Source organism: Pelophylax lessonae (genome assembly GCF_965119305.1).
Source record: "Pelophylax lessonae genome assembly, chromosome: 11".
Classification (NCBI taxonomy): domain Eukaryota; kingdom Metazoa; phylum Chordata; class Amphibia; order Anura; family Ranidae; genus Pelophylax; species Pelophylax lessonae.
The window spans coordinates 56,541,976-56,559,107 of NC_138778.1; the positions used below are offsets into that span (position 1 = coordinate 56,541,976).

The 17,132-nt window shown below is 41.7% G+C and overlaps 1 protein-coding gene across 1 annotated transcript in view; it reads left to right on the forward strand.

The window, feature by feature from the left end:
• Positions 1–17,132, forward strand: part of DNTTIP1 (deoxynucleotidyltransferase terminal interacting protein 1) — a 49,297-nt gene that overhangs the window by 12,731 nt on the left and 19,434 nt on the right. The window contains exons 3-7 of the mRNA XM_082272952.1: positions 5,940–6,036; positions 8,669–8,767; positions 8,849–8,911; positions 13,743–13,799; positions 13,880–13,941. Coding sequence (XP_082129078.1) covers positions 5,940–6,036; positions 8,669–8,767; positions 8,849–8,911; positions 13,743–13,799; positions 13,880–13,941 — 378 coding nt within the window. The remainder of the gene's footprint in view (positions 1–5,939; positions 6,037–8,668; positions 8,768–8,848; positions 8,912–13,742; positions 13,800–13,879; positions 13,942–17,132) is intronic.

Sequence of the window (17,132 nt, forward strand, 5' to 3'; positions counted from 1 at the left end):
GTGATCAAATACCACCAAAAGAAAGTTCTGTTTGTGGGAAAAAAAGGACGCCAAATTAGTTTAGGTACAGCGTCGCACGACCGCGCAATTGTCCGTTAAAGTCACGCAGTGCCGAATCGCAAAATACCCCCTGGTCGGAATGGGGGTAAAATCTTCCGGGGCTTAAGTGGTTAAGGACAGAGGTGGGATTTGGAGTCTTATAGACTTCAGATCTCTCCATAAAGAGTACCTGTCACTGCCTTTTGCTGTCACAAGGATGTTTACATTCCTTATGACAGCAATAAAAAAAAAAAAAAAAATTAACAGCGTGAAAATAAAAAAATAAAAAAAATTTAAATTGAAAGTGCACTTGTCCCCCCGTGCTTGGGTGCAAAGGTGAATGCATATGCTGCACACACGCAAACAGTAATTGCCCCACAAGTGAGGTCTCACCGTGAATGTAAGATATTGGGCAGTAATTCTAACACTAGACCTCCTGTGTGAATCTAAAGAAGTAATTTGTAAAGGCTTTTGAAGTGGTTGTAAAGTCAGAAGGTTTTTTATGTTTATACATTCTCCTGCGTGTACAGTGGTCGGCATACACGTGTCATATACTGCTCATCTGTAATGGTGACAAGATAACCCCCATAGGTTACCCTTGGGAAGTCATCCTTGAAGTCTAGCCTTTTTCCTTTAATGTTACTCACCTCCGCCTTTTCTCCACCTAAGAGATGTACCCAGCAAATGTTCTTTAAGCAAGATCTTCTTTTAAAAATTTCAATAAACACTACTGAAAATTTAAAAAAAAAACCTGTGTAGTAGCCACCCCTATACTTACCTGAGCCCATCTCACTCCAGCATTGTTGCAGGAGTGTCTTGGCGTCCTGAGACTCTCCCTCCTCATTGGTTGAGACGACAGCATGACGCCATTGGCTCCCGCTGCTGTCAATCAAATTCAGTGAGCCAATGAGAGAGAGAGGGGCGGGGCCAGGCCAGGCCACAGCTCCGTGACTGAATGGACACATGGAGCTGCGGCTCAGGTGTCCCCGTGGTAAGCTGCTTGCTGTGGGGGCACTCAACAGGAGGGAGGGGCTAGCAGCGCTGAAGAGGGACCCAAGAAGAGGAGAATCAGGGTTGCTCTGTGCAAATCAACTGCAACAGAGCAGGTAAGTATAACATGTTTGTTATTTTAATAAAAAAGACATGAGGCTTTACAGTCACTTTAAAGCTTCACCTATGGATAGTAAAATTGACATTGTTGCCGTTGCACGGGCGTGCGTCATTTTAAAGTGTTACATGTTAGGTGTCTTTACTCCGCGTAACTTCATCTTTTATATTTTGGGTTATTTATTGTATTTTTTTTTTTTTTGCATTCAAATTCACAAAAGTGTTTTTTTTACCCAAACAATTGAGTTTCAAAAAATGCTGTGCAAATAATGACATAAAAAATTGTAAAACCCACCAATTTATTCTCTAGGGTCTCTGCTTTAAAAAAAATATATAATGTTTGGGGGGTCTAAGTAATTTTTTAGCAAAAAATACTGATTGTTACATGTAAACAAAAAGTGCCAGAAAAGGCCCAGACTGGAAGTGGATAATGTACAAATATGCGATGCATACTCGCACATTATGGCAAATATCCTAAGTGCCGGTTCCACCTATGCAATGTGGGAACCCTGCGAATCCACTGCGGGTTCCTGCATCGCATTCAAATCGCAGGCAGGTCACACTGCCATATGCAAATTGCTGGGGGTGTCGATAAAAATTTAACGACACCCCCAGATCAGTTTGCATATTGCAGTGCGAACTGACATTTCGGACATGAATCTTATCGCATTGGTGTGAACCACCATGCGATCAGATTCTGCTGCGGACCCAAAAAAGGGTCCTGTGCGTGTTCTGGCCGAATCCGATGCGAATTCAGCCATACAATCTGTATGGCTGAATTTGCATCGCACAGACATCGCATGTAATTTTCAGAGCAGTGCTCTCTGAATCACATGTGATGTCTGTCATTGCTATTGTGTTACTAATAGCGGGCAGCAGAGTTTAATTCCACTTTAACCTTACAATTTAAAGTGAATACATTTTAACACTAAGTTACAAGTTGAATTAATCTCTGACTTAGACCCCGTTCACACAGGGGCGACACGACTTGCTGGGGCGACCTGTGAATTTGCGGTGCACGCTGTGCACCGCGACCTCGGCGCGACTTGCACGGACTTCATATAATTGAAGTCTATGCAGGTCGCCTCCAGGTCGCCCCAAAGAAGTACAGGACCCTTTTTCTAAGTCGGAAGCGACTTGTGTCGCTCCTATTAGAACGGGTCCTGTGCTAATCAATGGCAGGCGACCGACCACGACTTGTCAGGCGACCAAGTCGCCTCACAAGTCGCGCTAGTGTGAATGGGGTCTTACTAGCACATCCAGAAAACACTGTAGCCATGTGAATGTCAGAAAGCCCTTCACTTTTACATTTTATGTAAATGATCCATTACCACATACAGCCAGATTGAGCAGAACTTTCAGGGTGTCTTTGGATCCTACCTCATCCTTTTCCCATTTTTGTGCTCTGCAGCCTCCTCTGCAAATCATCTTTTAAGAGCCGGTTCACACTGAGGCGATCCGACTTCGAGGGGCGACCTGTGAAGTCGCGGTGCACAGCATGCACCGCGACTTCGGCGCGACTTGCAGGGACTTCACATAATGGAAGTCTATGCAAGTCTCTCCCAGGTCGCCCCAAAGTAGTACAGGACCCCTTTTCTAAGTGGGAGCGACTTGTGTCGCTCCTATTAGAACGGGTCCTGTACTAATCAATGGCGAGCGACCGAGCACGACTTGTCAGGCTGACAAGTCGCGCTAGTCTGAATGGGGTCTAAGAGGTTTTTTTTTTTTTTTGTTCCTCTTTTCTTTTATATTCTTATTGTTGGGATGTCTTTTAGAATGAAAACAAAAGTTAGAGAACTCCACTAGATTATTTTAGAAATCAAATCAGTTCTCTTTGGTAGATTTCCACTTAACATCCTATGTGATGACTGACTGGGGCAGGAAGAAAAAGATAAATACTTCCAAAAGGGATACAGACAGCAAAGTGCACTTTTATTGGCTCTTTTTGAATAGCCTGTTAGAGATAAAATCTCTTGTCATACTTTGATTTCTGATTTTATCTCTATTGAAGGGATTGCCCTCAATCCCTGTGTGGTTACCAGGATAGGATGCAAGGGGAAATCTGGTGACACCGGAATATAAACCTTATAGAGGTTCTAATCCTTCTCCACTGTACTGTACCTGATCATAAAAATGGAAAAGTCTTTCTGCTTACTTTAGTCAAGTGGGTTTAAATGCCATAGGGCAAATTTAAATTATTTGTGAATGGTAAAGGGTGTTCATAATTAGACTACAAAGAGACTTAGATCTGCAGGATTGGGCATCCCTGGTGTGTTCTTATCAGGGATGCATCGACATATCAGCCGAAAATGGGCTTATCTGCATTTTGCCAATAGGAAAAAAAAAAAAGTGCAGATTCGGCGTCCTATTGACTTTAATGCAAAATCGCATCCCATTGACTTCAATGCAAAATTGCGTCCCGAATCCCGATGACTTCAGTGCAGAGTTGCATCCCGTTGGCTTCAGTGCAAAATTGCGTCCCGTTGACTTCAGTGCAAAATTGCGTCCTATTGACTTCAGTGCAAAATTGCGTCCCGTTGACTTCAATGCAAAAAGGCCAGCCACATTAATTTTAATTAATTGATTTTTATTTAAAAAAAAAAAAACTGTCAATTTCGGTTTTCGGCCAAGTGCATCCTGAATTTTTAGTTTCTATTTTGGCACCGTCATTTTCATTTTAGTGCACCACTAGTTCTTACGGTGTGAGTGTTCTAGTGCACAGTTTGGTGTATTCAAGTTTTATCTAGGTGAAAAAAACAAAATAGCCAAGAAGATCGTTTGTCCATTTTATCTGTTTCCATGCTAAATGTGCATTAAAGCGGTAGTATCCCACTTTTTGACACTTTTAACTACAGGTAAGCCTATAATAAGGCTTACCTGTAGGTACAATTAATATCTCCTAAACCGGCACGGTTTAGGAGATATTTGCAGTGCATAAAGCCGCTCATGCGCTCTGAAGGTCCGGCGGACTTTCAGCTTCCCTTGCTGGGAGCTTGCCGGAAAATGACTCCCGCGCGCATGCACGGGAGGGACGTCATCGCGGCTCCGGCCAATCACAGCGCCGGAGCCGCCGAACCCGGAAGAGACGCCGAGGGATCATGTCAGCTCCCACAGCGGTGTCCGGGGGTCCGTGTCGGGGCTTCGTTCTAAGGTAAGTGTTTCATAATGAGCTAGTATGCGATTTATACTAGCTCATTATGCCTTTGTCTTGCAGGTTTTTTTTCAGGTTTACAACCGCTTTAATGCCCCGTTCACACCTGAGCGTATTTCAGCTCGTAAAACTCTCATCTCTGAAGTCTCAAAACGCCCAACAAGCACAATCCTATTCATTTCAATGGCCCCTGTTCTCATCTGAGCATTTGTCACATGAAGCTCAAAAAAGTACTGTACATGAGCTTCTTTTATGGCAGATTACAGGCGTTTTTGTTAGAGGTCAATGTCTGCCTCCAAACAACTGCAAAAAACGCCTGGAAAAAAGCCCAAAAAAATGCCTGAAAACGATACACTCTGGTGTGAATGGAGCCTAAAGCTGGACTCCAGTTATAAAAGGCACAAATTATTGTAGCTTTGTATTGATTAATTGTTTTGTTTTTTTTAATCAGAAGGTAACCTTATTGTATGTTTAAACATACAATTGAATACAACAAACAATTAAAGATAAAATCGAGTGTTTACAGCCAACCAGTTATCTGTGACATGGTGATGTACAGTAGAGCATAAACAGGACAAACAAGCACTGATCTAATGGGACCATTGTGATACCGCCAAGAGATGGGGGGGGGGGGGGGACAAGGGAGTGGTCCCAGCCTGTACCTCAAAATTAAGTGTTATCTAACTTCATCAGAGAAAAAGGGATCTCATACCCTGCCTGACAGAACAGTACTGTGTGGCAGAGCTGTGTACATCTCAGAACTATGTTGCAGATGGACAGAAATGCAAATCCTTTGTCAAGTAAAACAACTCCCTTATGCTTATTTCATTTGTACTGATTGTAAATGATCACCTTGTAAAACAGCCCATTCAGTTTAAAATAAACATTTTTGTATAGATATAAAAAAAAATATAAATACCCTTTTTTCCCTTTTTTTTTTTTTTTAAAAAGTGATTACATTCACTCTGTTCTCAGCTGCATAAGAGCTGAGGAGAGGAGAAGCAACAACACACTGAGCTTCCCAGTAAATGGCTGTGCAGCGGGGGCGTGTCAGGACAAGTCTGATCATTGGAGGAAAGTACACAGAGTTCCCAGAATAGCTAGAGAACTGACCACAGTGTGCACTCCTGCTTAATGTGGTCAGTTTTTAATAGGAAAGCAGAGGGAATGGCAGGAACAGCAGGGATTTCACATAAAAGTAGCAATGCAAAGAGAACAGGATACTTTCTCATACAAGTACATGGTACAGCAGGCACATATCAGGAATAAGAAGTGTTGGGGTACCAAACGCTTTAAGGGTTTGATGGGAGTTCAGCTCTAAAATCCTTGCACAGTGTGGTAACTTGCACAAACCTTTCATATTTCATCAACTGAAGTCTAGATCAGGGGCCTTCGAACTACGGACCCCCAGTTGTTCAGGAACTACAATTCCCATCATGCCTAGTCATGTCTGTGAATGTCAGAGTTTTACAATGCCTCATGGGATGTGTAGTTCCACAACAGCTGGAGGGCCGTAGTTTGAGGATCCCTGGTCTAGATAGTAAACAATAAACCATTATTGGTTGCTGTTTGTCTTATAAAATAAGCCAGATAGTCTTGATTTGGCAATAGTCATGTTTGCAATTCTCCTTGTATTTTGCAGTTTTACTGACCCAGCTGTGTCCATGGATCTTCTTCGTGCTGTTCTACAGCCAAGCATTAATGAGGAAATTCAGAATGTTTTTAATAAGTACATGAAGGTAAGTGCTTTCTATGGGATGCTTCTTTAAGGCTTTCCATTATGTATGAAAAAAACCCATATACGGCCCTTTTACTAATGGCACTTTTCCACTGCAAGTACCGGCTAGTACCGGCTCGGCTCTACTCGGCCCTGCTTGGCCCGGTTTGCTTTTCCACTGCTGGTACCGCATGGTATAGTGTCGGAACGGTTCGGTACGGTACGGTATAGGTTTGCTTTTCCACTAAAGTAGTACTAAAGTTAAGTGGGTGGGATAACAACGGGGAGGGTGTGATTCTCTAACCAATCAGTGGCTAGTAGTGACTGCATGCAAAGGATTGTGGGATATGGTACCAGTTTGGTACCTGTTGGAACCACAATCGAGTAGGTACTGTTTTTTCAGAGCCGTACCGTACCGTTCGGTTCCATGCAGTGGAAAAGCAAACCTATACCGTACCGTACCGAACCTATACCATGCGGTACCGCAGTGGAAAAGCACAAAAGCGTGCCGAACCGGTACGGTTCCATGCAGTGGAAAAGCGCCATAAATGTATGAATAGAAAGTTCACTCAAGGAGTGAAATTCCCACAGGGTGACCGTTGATCAGGCTCAGTAATAATATAAAAAGGATTTGCAGAGGATGAAGGATCCTCCACCAAAAAGAGATCAACAAAGGGCACTGCTGCGGTTGTTTGCAAAAAAGTGTGAAAACTTTATTTAGGCACATATGCCAATGTGGAAAATATTATACATGTGAAAAGATGTGGCACATCGGGTATAATGAAATTATTAAAAACAAGCAAACAGTAATACATGGACCATCATACTCCTGGATAGCTACAGGAAGCTGAAGAGAATTGCACAATAAGCTGTGATAACGTGGGAGGCTCGGTATTGCACAGTCCCAAGATATCAATGGTAGGTGACTAAAGTAGTTTGATAAGGGCGGCAAACTACATTATGTATGCCATACTTCACAGCTTTCTTCTTAAAGGTAGCCAGGGGTATGTGGAATATGACATGGCATTAAGGGGTTTAAAACAAGCCATTGGCTGAAATTGGTCTGAAAGCTGAGAGTTTTAAAATTGAACATATGATTGGGACCAGAAGTGCAATTATTGGTTTATGATACACAGCAGAAAGGACTTAGTGGACCTTTTGTAAACTGAATTTCTCTTCTAGCTGCTGAACCAGGAAAAGCTCAAGAATGAAAAGTTCCTGGTTCAGGCTCTGATTGCTAGAGGAGCCAATGCTGCATTTATATGGAAATGTTCTGACTTTGCCACCTGAGTAGTTTCAAACATAGGATTTACAATTTTGACAACATGGGCATGAAGATGCTCCCCGAATTAACTGGGGTCACAATGCTCTTTCAGTTAGTCACAGCCATTGCTTTGCACTAGAAATGGCTGTCAAATAAATAAAGTGGGTTATTACATCACACATAGAATCTACCAACAATATAACATCAAATTAATGCAGCATTAGTGTGTGATTAGTGTGAGATTGGGGACTTTTCTGTCTCCACATTATTTCTACAGAATGCAGTGTAACTTTAATGGACACCCGATGCTTCAATAAAGTGGATCTACCTCCACCTGCTTGCTATATGGAGTCATGGAGATGCCAGGTCATCTCAATATAAGATGTTTGCCCCATTTTTATTAGGGGAACAAAGATGATCTGATCACTCAATGGACCCCCAAAAGGCCATAAGGTTGTGTGATGTGGACCTATGCTTTCCATTACATAGGGGATTGGTCAGACCCCCTTTGGACAGTATAAATAAAAAAACAAAGTGTATATATCCACAGGATTTGGACATGCAGCTGTACATAAAGCATGCATTACACTAAATATTAAAGCAATATTAAAACTTTTATTTTTTAAAATTAAAATATTAAACATGTCAGACTTACCTGCCCCTGCTCTGTGCTATGCTTTTGCACAGAGCAGCCCAGATCCTCTTCTTTTCGGGTCCTCCGCCGGTGCTCCAGGCTCCTCCTCTTCGGCAGGTGCCCCCATGAAAAGCAGCTTTCCATGGGGGCACCTGTGCATGTTCGCTTCTGAGCCACCCTGTCTGTTGACAAAGAACGGGCGACTCGGCCCCGCTTGCTCAGCACATCATTTGATTGATAGCAGTGGGAGCTATCATCAATCTGCCCAGGGAGGATGGAGACAGCTCTTGTGCACGTTGATGGATAAGATCGGGCTCAAGTAATTAAAGGGGGGGGGGGCAGATTGTGCAGCACAAAAGGTTTTTCACCCTGTTGCATATAATTCATATCCCACCACAAGTTGGAGGTAAAATATTTATTTTAGGAGAATAATTGTTGAATATCTGTAAATCCCAGAAGCAGAACAAGTTTATAAAACAAGAAGCTCATTTACTTCTGAAGTCTTCCCAGCTACAGTGATATCTTCCCTCTGTTCATTATAGTCTTCCCCATCTATTTTTCCAGCTGGGGACTATGTCATCATTTTTGGGTAGACCTACTACACAGGATGTACTATATAGTCTTCTCCATCTAGTTTTACAGCTGCTCTATGCACTGGTCAAATGGGATAGCATGATGAATAGCAAGGGTCACTTTTTAAAGAGTTGTTCCTTGATGTCCCAGTATTTTTCACTAATTTCTATAGCTTTTTTTCAGTTTTTTCAGAAAGCTGCTTTAAATGTGAGAGAAAATGTTGGGGATCAGGTAGACCCCGAGCAGCTAATCCGGGACACATGCCGCAGTTGTCTTGAGCAGGTGAGTCAATAAAATTTGTTGCTGGATGTTTCCCTTATTATTATTTTTTTATTTACTGGTCCTCTTTCTTATCTTATCAAGGCTAAGGGTCTCTTTACAGACAAAAAGATAATAAAGACTGCTATAGAGGTTCCCATGATGAAGGTAAGATTATTTCTTTATTGTATTAAGGGTAACTATAGTCTCAGCTGTACTGTGTCCCCTGACTGTCTTGCCCAAAAGTATCAGTCAACCAGGTTTCAATAAAACGGACAGGATTCTTACCCTCCGCCCGCTCCAGGATGCCAATAGCCCACACATTATTACGCCTCATCCTGTTCTCCAAATCTTCCAGCCTGGCGGCCTGCTGTGCAGCCAGTTGCGCAGTATGTTTGACCTTCCGCTGGAGAGGGGGCATATCGTCCTCAATAGAGCTCACTCTGCCCTCCACAGCCGAGGTGCGCTCCCTGAGTTTTTGCATATCATGCCGGAGGAACGAGATCTCAGATTTGACCCCCTTCAATTCCACCGTGAGAGCAGCAATGTAGGTATTACAGGCTGTGACCGCAGTCATAATGTCTCGCAAGGTAGGCTCAGGAGCTTGCACAGGGGAGGGAGGCGGCAGAGGGCCCTCAGAGTCCCATTCAGTGAGCTGGACAGAGAAATCCCCGAGTGGGGCTGTGTCATCATTGTCCGAGTGAGAGGCAGGAGAGGTGGTAGGGGTGGTCGCCGCCACAGGAGTGGATTTAGTAGCAGGCTTAGTAAAGAATTTCATGGCTGCATCCCTATAGCTCTCCTTCTGAGGACCACGCTGCGGCTGGGCGGCATCATGGGCCTGGGACTCCGGCGCCGAATGGCCGGACTTCTGCCCCTTAGACATCGGGCAGCGAGAGGAGACGACTAACCGAGGGATCCGGGTGTGCAGGAGGTGTCAGAGCCGCTATTCCGGGCAAGATCGCGGTCGGATCAGGTGTCCGGCAGGATGATTGAACAGGATCCCCGGCGGAGCGAGAGCTGAACACGTCCGGCTACATACGCTGCTCAGCCACGCCCCCGTGTCCCCTGACTGTAAACACACTGCAATATATGATGGACCAAAATGGATGAAGTTGGTAATAAACACTCAATATAGTGTGTATACAAGTATATACAAGTATAAACGGTATCACAAATGTGGTGAAACAAGATCAATAAATATGTGATATAATAAATAATGGGTAGAATTCCGACTTAAATATCCTAACATATAAATGAATGGGGAGAAGAAAAATATCCAATAAATCAAATAAATATAAAATTTGTATATTTGCACTTAGGGGTGTACTCACTTTTGTTGCCAGCAGTTTAGACATTATTGGCTGTGTGTTTATAATTTACACAAATGTGAGGGGTGTACGCACTTTTGTTCGATACTGAATATATGTATAATATTAATCATGTTTTTACTGAGAATGCATATTAGTGGAGACAAAAGTATGCCTTGATCAATATATATATATATATATATATATATATATATATATATATATATATATATATATATATATATATATATATATATATACATATATATATATATATATATATATATATATATATATATATATATATATATATATATATATATATATATAACTTTTTTTTTTTTTTTTTTTTCAACCTCAGGTTTGAAAAGCAATCAGGCCGTCCCACTGGCCATATATAGAAAAGGTCCACAGGGATTGTTGCACATAAGATTTATTAGAAAAGATCCATAGAATACATATTAATCAGAAGTTGAAAAAAAAAATATATAATATAGATCAAGGTATCATTTTGGCTCCAATAATATGCATTCTCAGTAAAAACATGATTGATAATAAAACCCTAATCAAAAACCAATGATATATCTAGCAGTTATTAAACAATACATTATTTAAAACTAATTATTATAAATACATTTGTGTGTTCACACAGCTGATGAACTACATGTTTGACAGAACATATACTGTATATTAAAATTCTACACTCAGGTATACAATATGGGAAAGGATGTGATCAATAGTTAAAGTGGAAATGTGAGGCTGGGCTTGCACTCGATTCACATGCAGCTCACGGCAGGGGTCCGGTGCATCCCTATTCTCTGTTTCAGGGATGAATCAGGGCCGAATTTTTGCCTTAATTCGGACCCGAAACGGTGCCAGAGACGCACAGGACCCCTGTGGAATTTGCTCCGCAGCTGCCACAGAAATGTTTGTTTATCGGCTCCGTTGAGACCCGGTCACAGTCTCCTGTGATGCGTATTGGATGCGGGGAAACCTGCATCCAATTTGCCTAAGTGTGAACCTAGCCTAAGCAAAAACTAACTAACTCTAATCCTACTTTATGCCACATTCTAAGACTAATCTATCTAGCCATGTAAAGCAGAAATTTCTGTACTTACCTGTTCTGCAGTTGCTCCAGTCCAGTCCCACGCTGAGCTGTCAGCGGCAGCTTTACTGTGTAAGCGTGTGCAGGAGAGGCAGCCAACAACGGAAGTCCCATAGTAATTCTATGGGTGACTGCAAACCAAGGATATGTGTGTAAGCAATAAAAGAAAGGAATTGGCAGCACTCCAGATGGGGTCAAAATCCAGGTTTAATGACTGGACATCCAAACATGACAATATGTGACAAGGTAAACCTTGTCACATATTGTCATGTTTGGATGTCCAGTCATTAAACCTGGATTTTGACCCCATCTGGAGTTCTGCCAATTCCTTTCTTTTATTGTATCCCTATGGAGGCGAGTCGGGGTGTGCACCGGTGTAGGTCATCAGGCATCTACACCACCTTGAGCAGTGAGTTCTTCTCTCTTTGATATGTGTGTGATCCCCTTAGGCTGTATGGGAATGAAGTTCAGTGCCCACTGCTGTGAGTGCTGGCTGGGAAGGGAGCTCGTCTATGCTCCAAGCAATATTAGGGAGTGACTAGGTGTCCCAGGAGCTGCACATCAACTCAAGACCTCCTGTATGATAGTGAATGGCAGTCTCAGCCTGGATCCACACCCCAACACCTTTCACTCCTCCCACCAGAGCTTACTCATGGATAAGGCCATCCCCATGAGTAAGCTCCAGTGGGCGGAGTGAATTGTGTTGGGAGCGTGGACTGATAGGAGTTCAGGCTAAGCCTGCCATTCACTAGCATACAGTAGGTCTTGACTTGATGTATGGCTAATGGGACACCTAGTCACTCTACCAACTCTATGGGTGACGTCCCTTCCCAGGTATTTCCCAGGCTTCGTTGGTTCTCTCCTGCACACAGCATGTGCAGCTGGATCGACTGCAGAACAGGTAAGTTCGTTCTTGCCTAAACTTCCATTGTAATGAAAATAATCTAAAAAAAATACGTTTTAGATGTCAGTATGAGGAGATGTTCAGATTGTTGGACAATGAATACCAGCTGCAAAGCCTGGTTTGGTAAAGTATCTATAAAGGTAACAAAATATAAATATAGTCAGCCTTCTACCTACTCCACTGAATGTAGGGTTGTATGAATAATAAGATCTATCTGAATAGATATGAAATCGTAAATAACAACAGTATGATCATGTGGTGTAGTATGTACTTATTCCATAACAGCATGTTCATATAGTGTGGTGTATACTTGCTCAATTGATGAGGAAGAATCACCCAAAAGTGAACAAACCCAGGTATATAAATGGGAGCTGCAAATAACATTACAGTTGTTATTATAATACTTAATGTAAATTATTGATATATAGCTTAAACGGGGGGAGGGCAATAGATAAATAATGTATCTGGCATGAGGATTATATAGGTAATGATTATATGCAGTGTTCATAGACTGGTAATCATTTCCAATTCCTCCTTGAGTCCTCCAGGAGAGCAAGTATCTAGGGTGTATATCCATATGTTTCTCTTTCACAGGGCCTGTGAAAGCGCTCTGCCTCAGGGAGGTGTCTGGATATCTGCTCTACAAGCCAAACTTGTATTCCAACAGTAGACTTTTGGTGGAATTCCATAAAATGGCGAGGAACACTACCTTTATCTTTTCCCTTCCTAATTAGACGGCAGTGTTCACCAAAATATTTTCTAAAGGGTAAAATAGTTTGATCCACATACAGTATAACATTCCACAAGGACAAGTCAAACAGCCAATGGCTGTCATATGGCGGGGTAGTGGTTGTGCTTTGCAGTGTGGAAGTACCAAATTTGCCATCAGTCTTTTAGGGTGCAGCAGCAGGAGTTGAAGTATTTGCTAAGTTTTGGATGATTATGGATCACCAAAAAATACCTAGCACTCAGTGGGTCTTTTAACAACAGGTTTGCTTTTATAGGTGGTTTGGCTAGCATGTATAAAGCATTTGCCAGTAATGGGGAAAAAATGGATAATTGGATATACAACAGGAGCACCGTAAAAGATTGCTGGCTAATTTGGTACTTGTGGATCAGTTTATCACATCTACACCTTAGTTATGCTTATTCTAATTGTGCACAGTTTTAGGAATATGTAGCCCTTAGGGCTCTTTCACACGGCCGCTCCGTTTTTTTTTTTTTTTTTATTCCGCTGCGACACTTTTTTTTTTTTTTTTTTTTCACGGTGTCATCCGCTCCGTATGTTCGCATATCATCCCATCCGTTTGCGGATGATATACGGACATAATGTATGTCTATGGGGATTGCGGATGTCAGCGGATGACACCGCTGACATCCAATTTTGCATTCTTTCCGTTTTTTTAAACGTAAGAAAAATAGGGTTCTGTTCCGTTCCAAAAAATGGAACAGAACTGAAAAGACGAAAATCGGATGTCAGCGGATGGTCATCCGCTGACATCCGCAATCCCATTGACATGCATTATGTCCGTTTTTCATCCGCAAAAAAATGGGATGAAATACGGACATACGGAGCACCCGTGTAAAAGAGCCATTAATAGATTTATTGTTTTAAGGTTTTAGATAAAATGTTTTAGGTAGTTGGTTGCATCTGAGTTTCTGTTTTCCTTTTCTTTGGTTTAGCGACCAAGGCAAGTAGATGAGGAGTCAAATATGCGGAGGAGTCCAATACCCAAAAAGGTAGGCACAACTTCTGAATATTAATACTGTAATTCAGTCTACATTAGAAAGGCCTTATCTAATGACTATCTTTCTCACAGAGAAAAGGGCGCCCCCCTGTATTGAGCTCCCACAACGACCGAAATTCCTTAGGACTCACATCGTAAGTATAAGTAGTAATATGATCATTTGTGGCCTAGATTATATCTGAATCATGGTCTTTTATTGGCCATTTAGTGTAGTTTTATTTAAATTGTGATCAGCAAGTATTTCCTGAGAACCCAACTACAGGCATTTTTTAAGTTTTAGATAGAATGGGGTAGTGTTAAAGGGTTACTAAACCAACAACAGTAAAATCAGTCTTCATATGCAGTAAAGCATGTTTGTTATACTTACTGTGGAACCTAAGAGGTTATTCCTCTGCATTGTGTATAAACGCTGTGTGATCCTGTCTCTTTGATCCTTCTCTTCTTACACTGACTCCAGACCATTTCCTGATAGCACAGAGCATTAGGAGTCAGGCTGCACATGCTCAGTTCGGTGTTTATTGCTAGAGAGATTTGTATTTTTTTTTTTTCTTGGGAGAGTGCATGTGATCAGCACAGGGCCAATCCGCACTGTCCAGCCTGAGGGTCAGGGAAAAATCCTCTTACAAGCTTTACCCAGACAATAATACAAGTCACAAGGCTGCTATATCCTGCTAATGAGAAAAGGTATTCAGCAGTTTATATTTACTAAAATAATTTTGTTTCCATCTTCGGTGTCTACTGGGATTTTCTTTTCCTCTACTGTGGGAGACCATATATAGTGAATGCAGGGTCCTGTGTTTGATAACACTTTAATTCTGTCGGGTTTTTTTTTCTGTCTGTCCTTTACTTCCTGTTCTTCTGGAACTAGGACAATAAATGGGGAGGGGCACTTGCGCAGGGGCAGGATGTAAGGGGACATCTCCCCACCAGGGGCAAATAACCAAAACCTGGTTCCTGACCAAAAACAAGTAAAAAATATTTGGCTGCAGCTGGGCTTTAATATAATTTGAACACATTGTACAGCAAATAGCAAAATGGTTAATAGATTCCCCCAGAGGGGTTTCCAATTAGAAGGAAAACCCATATTTTATATGAAACTACACTTTAGCACCTGGATTTTTTACTGTTACAATGCCATATAAAAGAAATGTATTTTATGTATACATCATATAATCAATTTATTAAGAACAAATATGATGCAGTTCTAAAATATGATCCTGATAGTACATGGATTGGATACACCCCTATATGTCATATTTTCACCCTGGAATAGCTCAATGGTTTTTTTTTTTACCAAAAATACTGCCCTAGTTGGGCTACCAACCGGTATCTCTTATAGATGGATCCACAGGTCAAGCAGGGGGAAGTGGACGTATCACCAAAAATCTCTATGCATTTGGCAGCTAAAAAATGCTAGTTCTTCAGGAGTCTGAATCTATGATAACACATATAACAATAGTTATAAACTGTATAGGCAAGAACATAAGTAACCAACAATAACCTCTAAAAACATAATTTCTTATAACAAACCAAATTATTTTTCTTACCCCCTGATGTGTGGGGTATTCCAATTGCAGCCGCCGGTCCCCGATCCCTTGGGGCTAAGCCCCCCAGGGCCCCAAACCAGCACCTCAGAGACCAATGGAGTATACAAGAAGGCAAAGCTGCCACCTCAAAGGTTTATTTAGGATTTTCACACAGTAATGTGGAGGTTCTTCTAATGCACACTACCATTTAGAATACAGCAGTGGAACTCTCCCCCCGTGCTGTTAACATTATTTTGAGCAGTTGGTTCTGTCTTTTTGAAATTAAATGGATTAAATGGAAATTAAACAAAGCTCATTTTCCAGTACAGGATTTCAGAAACAGTTGGCACTGTAATTACAGAGCTATTTTATGTTAACCTAGGGTCCACAGGGGGTCTCAGACAAATGGCATTTTCTTTTCTCTTAAAAAAACCTATTTTAAAGTCCAACTCTGAGAAAGGGCTAGACTCTTTTATGTCTGTAAGTTTTGGCCGGGTTGTTCCTTTCATTTGAAGTTTGGAATCGTGCTTTTTTTTACATTTCATTAAAATGTACAGGTGTATGTATATGTATATATATATGCAGGGCTTGACAAATTTTCTTTGAATCTAGGAGCCAGCTAAAAAAGTTAGGAGCCAGTTTTTTTTTTTTGTTAGGACTCTGTGACGATCCTACTCACGGGAACTGTCAGATTCAACATCTGTGGTCATATATTGTCCTTGTGGAGAAGGCTGCACATAGGTGCGGGCGGTGGCAATGGGTGGGTGGTGGCACATTTTGGGGGGGAGGGAGAGACGTCTTCTTTCAGACCTGCCAAGAATCCATATCGGACAATTTATGTACAGGGCTGTATGCCATGCTGTTATACATGGAGCTAACATTGTGTTAAAAGACAGGAAAACGTGCACTACTGGAATATACTGGGTGTCAACAGCCCCGTGAAAATATACATAAATTCTAAAGTAAAAAACAGGATAAGGGAAAAGCTGCTATGCTGTTTTTGATGCATTAAAAAATCTTAGAATGAAAAAAAAAAAAAAAAAAAGAGGGGGGGGGGGGTTTGCGGGGCTTGATATTTTTTGGCAAGTTGTACTTTATAATTTGACAGTTTTTTATATATGCACTTTGTTTTTTTTTATTAGCACTTTATTAGAGAGTGATATTTTGTTTTTTTTATTTGCACATGAATTAAGCAATATTGTGTTGTGTATTTTCCAAGTAATATTTGATGCATTGCACAGGATACAGGTGATATATGCTGTATATTTTTGTAGGTTTGTACATGGGATTGGCTCTCCCCCCCCCCCCCCTCCCTTTTTTTCATTATGGGGCTAAAATTAAAATGACTGTATTCACTTCATTGCCGCAAATGAAAAATTAACAAATGAACTATGCAACAAAAAGTTTGGAGGACTACTAGGCTCAGTAAGCTATTGGAAAATATGATAAAGCAAGAAAAAAAAAAAGGGAAAAAAATCTAAAACCGAGATTTATAAATTCTGCATCCAACTGATAAAAAATAAATAATTTGGTGTGCCCGGGCTGGACATGTTGGCAGGCAGGGGATTACCTCCTCGCACTTCTCCCGTCTCTATGTTTCTTAGGCTTCGAGGTGTCCTTTCGCTTGCGGGTCATGCTGTCCTGCTCGTAGGGGTGCCGTGCGGGTGCAGAGCGGGCGAGATGGAAGGCTGGGGAAGCTGTAATAGTCGCTACGAGCCTAATGGAAGCGGGAGCCGGATCAGAGCGCGTCCATGCAGGTTCCCGGTCGGCCACGCCCCCCTCCCGTCTCTATGAACTGC